This window comes from Ursus maritimus, unplaced genomic scaffold, assembly GCF_017311325.1.
Source record: "Ursus maritimus isolate PB19 unplaced genomic scaffold, ASM1731132v1 scaffold_8, whole genome shotgun sequence".
In the NCBI taxonomy this organism is placed as follows: Eukaryota; Metazoa; Chordata; class Mammalia; order Carnivora; family Ursidae; genus Ursus; species Ursus maritimus.
The window spans coordinates 80,021,474-80,027,473 of record NW_024426996.1 but is presented as its reverse complement, the minus strand read 5'-3'; the positions used below and the strand labels follow the sequence as shown (position 1 = coordinate 80,027,473).

General features: G+C 59.9%; 1 protein-coding gene across 1 annotated transcript in view; it reads left to right on the top strand.

Moving 5' to 3' along the window:
• The window catches only part of MSANTD1 (Myb/SANT DNA binding domain containing 1), a 15,245-nt gene extending 9,587 nt beyond the window's left edge, over window positions 1-5,658 (top strand). The window contains exon 4 of the mRNA XM_040625509.1: window positions 1,561-5,658. Coding sequence (XP_040481443.1) covers window positions 1,561-1,801 — 241 coding nt within the window. The 3' untranslated portion in view covers window positions 1,802-5,658. The remainder of the gene's footprint in view (window positions 1-1,560) is intronic.
• Window positions 5,659-6,000: the final 342 nt, after the last annotated feature.

Sequence of the window (6,000 nt, the reverse complement as noted above, 5' to 3'; positions counted from 1 at the left end):
CAGGGAGGCCTCAGACAGGGAGGCCTTAGACAGGGAGGCCTCATGCAGGGAGGTCTTAGACAGGCTGGCCTCATGCAGGGAGGCCTCAGACAGGGAGGCCTCATGCAGGGAGGCCTCAGACAGGCTGGCCTCAAACAGGGAGGCCTTAGATGGGGAGGCAGGAGGTATTGAAGTGCAGGCCGTCATGTCCATAGTCTGGGTTCATCTCCCGGTTCCATCACTTTCTAGCTGTGTGGAAAGCCCTTGACCTCTCTAGGCCTCAGTCTCTCTCTGTAAAATGGGGATAAATCAGCACTTTGTCTGAGGATGGCTGGGAGTGTCACAAGAGAGAAGGGTGGGGCCTGGCACATGGAGGAAGACAAAGTGCCCCACCCCCCCACCCCCAGTTTCTGGCTCCTGGGCTCCCCATCACCCCCAAGCAGACCCTGCCCTGGGGTCCTCCTCCTCCTTGCCCTGGCTAGGCTGGCTAGGAGTGTGCTCCTCGGCGGGTGGCAGTGGGTGTGCCTGTCCCCTCTGCTCTCCTTCCCAGACATCCTGCCAGGCCAGCATGGGCTGCGTGAACCTGCCCTCAGGATGCCCACAGACAGGCACACAGGAGGCACAGCCCGTGGTGTGGAGGCCCGGGGAGCCAGAGGAGGGATACTGGGGGTTGGCTTTCAAAGGTGAATAGGAGTCGGCCGGTTGGGCAGAGAAGGCAGAGAGCAGGTTAGAGTGCGGCCCTGCCTCTCCCTCAGCTCTGGCCTTCAGGTCTGTCAGACAGGGGAGAGATGAGGAGGGTCTGGGGGAGTCTGAAATCAGGGGCTGCTGTTCAGTTTGTCCAGCGCCCCTTCCCTGGAGGGGATTTCTCAGCAAAGACCCCAGACAAGAATGCCTTTGTGACGGCCAGACGGAATCAGCTGGAAACCTGAGGTTTATGGCCAGGTGTTTCCGTGGATTGACCCGGTTCCCAGACTCACTGCTGCCCCAGGCACGGCACCAGGGCTGGGACATGGGAGCCACTCTCCTGCCCCTGAGGTTGGCTGGGGCGCCGTTCTGCTGTGAAGCACAGGGCCCAGACGAGGGGACTGGCAAGGCCTTGGCAGGACTGGTGCAGTGTGACCAGTTAGACCAGGGATGCTCCCCGCCCCGCGGCAGGGAACACAGGGCATGGCCGCGGCGCAGGCTGCCTTTGCCTCCCTGGACCCACCAGAGGTTCCGGTCCCGGGGAAGAAGCCACAGCACCCCTCCCACCCAGCCCCCCTGGTCTCTGCCCCGGTGTGGCCACTGCCCCTGAGCCCCCACCCACCCCGCTCAGTGGATTCGGGGGCGCTCTTGTGGCAAGGTGTACCCCCCCCCACGGCCCTGTGAGCCAGGTCAGCGGCTTGCCTCGAGACCCGCAGGGCGGCGTTGCCTGTGGCCCCCGCGGCCCCCTCGCCATCACGGCGGGAGGGCGGCAGCCGCTCCTCACCAGCTGCCCGGGGCCTCCCGTTCCCACTTGTCCACTGAGGTGGTTGGGAGAGTCAGGCGGGCGGAGCCCTGGCTCCGCGGCCCGCCGTCCACACGTCGGCACTGTCCTTCCAGGTCGGACGAGCGGCCCGGGAAGAGGCGCAAGGGGCAGAGCTGCCACCTGCAGAAGAAGAAGCTGCGGCTGCTGGAGGCCATGCTGGAGGAGCAGCGCAAGCTGAGCCGCGCCATGGAGGAGACGTGCCGGGAGGTGCGCCGCGTGCTGGACCAGCAGAACCTGCTGCAGGTGCAGAGCCTCCAGCTGCAGGAGCGCATGATGGGCCTGCTCGAGAAGATGATCGCCAAGTCCAACGTGTAGGCGGCGGGCGGCCCTCCCAGCACGGAAGCCCCTCCTCGGACGCAGGCCGGGGACGCCGGGCTCCTCTGGGGCGATTCCCCGGTCGGAACCCCTAGAATCTGTTCTCCAATGTCGTCACCATCAATGATACTTGAAATGGCTTTTGATAGTAAATGTGTAATTTTTCATGACTCCCTGGAAGCAGAGTTCACTTTCTCAGCTCAGAGGGAATGCACCGGGTTGGTCTGTTCCCCAAACAGAAGCGAACGGAAACGGGCTAGTGGCAGCTTTGCGCCCGTAACAGAAACTCTCCGGAAGGGGAGACGGCTGTCTGGTCCCGCAGCGGCGTCTGCAGTGTCTTTCCGAGCTAGCCTCTGACACCGGGCGAACCCCTGAGAGTCCACGGCCCTCTCCTTGGAGCCGCAGATCTTCCGACTGCCTCCCTGCAAGAACGCTAACAAAGCAAGGACGGCGGCCCACATGCGTCATCCTGTTCGGTCTTCTAGGCCCGGGGACGTGGCGCTGAGGAGATGGAGATCTGGCCTGGCGCACTCATGCTCCAGTCGGGGAGGCAAACAAGCACAGAGGGAAATGACGTGATAGCAGGCTGTGGTCCGTGCTGCACAAGGGGAGGCCGCGCAGGAGCAGCCCGCAGGAGCAGCCCCACGGCTGGCCCACAGGGGCACGGGAAGCTGTTGGTGCTGCGGTGGCTGTGGCGCTCTGGATCGGGACCCGCGGCGCAGGGACGGGCTCTGAGGTAGAGCTCACCTCCCTGCCTTTGCCCTGTCACCAGGAGGAAGACCTTTCCAGATACTTCTCTGCTGAATTCTTCCTAAATCTTGTTGGCCACTTGGATTTTGGTCCCTGGCTGCAAGGGACGAAGGGCTCCCCGCCTGGGACCAGCATTTTGCTGCCCATGCAGCAGGGTTCTGAGGCGACATGGCAGGTGACGTGGTGTGACTTACGATCTAGAAGACCTCCTTCTGGCTGCTCCTGAGCAGACCTGTGGCGGGTGGGGTGAAGGCAGACATCCTGCTGGGAGGCTGTCACGGTCATCCCGGTGAGACTGACCAGCTCCTCTGATGCGCCAGCGGTCCTCGAAGTCAACCGCCCGTGCTCGCCCAGGTGGGGCTGAGGCCAGCCCCGGGCCTGCTGCTGCGGTGGGCGAGAGGCTGGGCGGCCGTGGAGCCCAGAGGGGCAGGACAGCCCCGGCTCAGCCCCCTCGGGGACCTCCCCAGGCACATGCCGTGGACTCCAGCGACGCCACTTTGGGATGGAGGGCAGTCCGGTGAATGCACAGCAGGCGGTTCTGCTGAAGTGTGAACTCGCCAATTTCTGCTGAGCCAGGCAGTGTTCCCAGCAAGGCCAGTGTCAGCTGGCGACACGACGCCCCTGAACCTGTGCTGGGGGGCACGCACGGAACAAGCCCCCTGCAGAGGAGACCTCGGCATCGTGTGCTGAAGCCCCGAGCTGGGGGCTGGCTTCAGGCACAGGAACCCAGCTGCCTCTGAGACAAGATGCCCCGGTGAGAACTCGGTTGTTTGACAGACGCTGGGCTGGGCCTGAGGCTGCTGCATGCAGCCCCGTCAGAGGGGCCGTGCCCGAGCGTCACCGAGGTGGTGACAGACTGCGGCTCTAAGTGACACGGGAGCTCCTCGCCTTGACTGTCCTGGTGTTCCTGGAGCCGTGGCCGTGGCACCCAGTGTTTCCATAGTTGCAGTATATTATGTAGCATTTTTGCATTTGTACTTAGAGGCCATTTGCACTATTATTTTCCCAGCTGTTTCTGAGTGTGGGGTCAGTGCTCGCTCTCTCCACATCTCACCGAATCGGTGCTGCCACGCGCTCCATCGGGCTGGAGCGGAACTGGTGAGGTCAGGCGGAGGTCAGCCGCAGGGCTGCCTGCGTCGTACCCTTCGTGCACAGCGTGTCCGTAGCGAGTTTCTGATTTCTTCTGTAGTTACCGGTCCGTTAAGGGGGGAAGGTGGCTACATCAGTAAACGCTAAGCTCTTTGGTAAGATCCATCAAGACAACCTGTTAATACCAAAAACTGAAATCGGGAACCAGACGAATGTGCTTGCTTTCACCTTTATCGTTTAACGGCATTTTTAGCTAATACATTCAGACAGACAAAGTAAGCCGAATAAAAGAAAGGAAAATTACCTTTATTTTCAGATGATATTTTTATATTCCCAGAAAGCAGATATACAAAAGGTCAAGAGCTCTTTAAACCACCTTGACCCTGTGGATTATGAGAATGGAATATTCCGTTCACAGTCATGATTGAGAACTGCAGGGAATCTATGAACAAGTTTAACCAGGAAGGTCCAGGATCGACATGAAGGAAACTATGTGGTTTTATTGTAAAATCTGAAACTGAGTGTGTGGAGAAATCGCACACTCCTAAAAGCTCCAAAGTAAAGTGTCATCATTTTATTAATGTGATTCCAACAATATTCTCAATAACATTGTGGGTTTTTGTTTTGAAATGGATGAAAGTACTTTTTTTTTTTTTTAAGTGGGCCCCGCACCCAGCACAGAGCCCGACTCGGGGCTGGAACTCACGTCCCTGAGATCATGACCTGAGCTGAGATCAAGAGTCAGATGCTTAACTGACTGAGCCACCCAGGCGCCCTTGAGGAAAGTATTTTTAAGTTCAAATGAAAAAGGAATGAGGCGAAGGGTCTGAGGACAAAAGATGGAAGGAGACCCGCTGGGCCTCATGTGGCACCGGGAAATGCAGAACAAGACGCGAGCATGCCATCTTGGTGTGCCGTCTGTCAGGGTCAGAGCGGGAAAAACGTCAGGAGACAGAGAAGCTCAGACCCTGCAAGGGGCAGTGGAAGGTGCCACAAGCCGGCCAGAGCAGTGGGGCCTCACCCACAGAGCTGAGGACGCTGCGCACGCTGATCAGCGCCCTGGGGCTCTGGCCTTGGTGCTCGCAGGGCCCTCCACGCTCCAGGAGTGACTGAAGATGTCACACTTGTGTTCCTGTGGGTCCTAACTGCTGATAGGAACCCAAGACTTGAAAATTACTCATTTCAAAATAACAATAAACCCATTACTTGTTGACATGAACAACAGTTGCATGAAAACTACGTTCTCCCAAACAAAAGGATTTCACGAGAAGAGGGGATTGTGTTACATGCGCTCAGATCTCTGGCTGGAGAGAAGGCAGTGGGCTGCCATGACCGGCTGCAGCGGGACGTGCGATGTCAGTGGGAGATCCGGCGCCGCACGGATAGGTGTTTGGAAAAGAAAGGGATCTTTTACTGACATGGCGGGTGGCTGGGGACACCCCTACCGGGGCCCCCGGCCGTGCAGGCCGGCCGCAGCGTGGACTCAGCCGGCGGCGCTCCCAGAGCCATGTGCGTCGGCCGTCCGTCCGTCTGGCACCTGGGGGGTCCTCCTGCGCTTCTGTAACACGGGGCGCTGGGTGTGTGGGGCGGCCTGTCTTCTGTGCTGACGCGCGCCCCACACCCGCAGAAATGCGCTCTCGCCGCTCTCCCGGCGCCCCCTCGGCAGTGGAGCCATTCCCGGGGCAGCTTGTCAGCCTCATGGCCCTTTTGTTCTGATCTCCGCCCGCAGCTGGAATTTTGGCACTGGTCACATGACCACACGAGCTGTTTCCCCGCGGGGACAGCTGTCCGCCAGGCGCCCGAGTCCCTTCAGGTGAAGAGCGTGTCCGCGTGAAGAATGTGTCCAGCTGTCCTTCTGCCGGCAGCGCAGCGCTGGTGCCCGGGCTGCTCCCCAGACGGCGTCGCACTGAGGGGCAGGGCAGGGGTGCGTCACGCAGAATATTAAAAAGATGTGTGCCCAAGGGCCCAGATTTAATAAAATCAGTACGTTTTACTGCCGCGTTGGGGATGCTCTTAAAGGAAACTGGTGTTTTTTTGTGGAGGGTGCGTGGTGGGAGGGACGTGGACGGCTGGCAGGGTGTTTGATGCCCGTCCTGATTCTCACCGAGACCTCGCTGTTCGAGCCGGCGCTGCAGATGCCAACACACTGAAGACAGCCAAGGGCGTTTTCCTTCTGTAACAGTCGTTCGGGGCTCAGGGACCCTCGGAGGCCCGCAGACCACGGTCCCTTCGGGGGAGGCCCCGGCACGTGTGCAAGGCAATGGGACGAGAATATGCACGGTGGTCTTATTTGTAGCTGTGCCTCCTGGAAAGTTCCAGAGTGTCCCGCCGCCTGTGTGCGTCCTCCCCCCACCCCAACA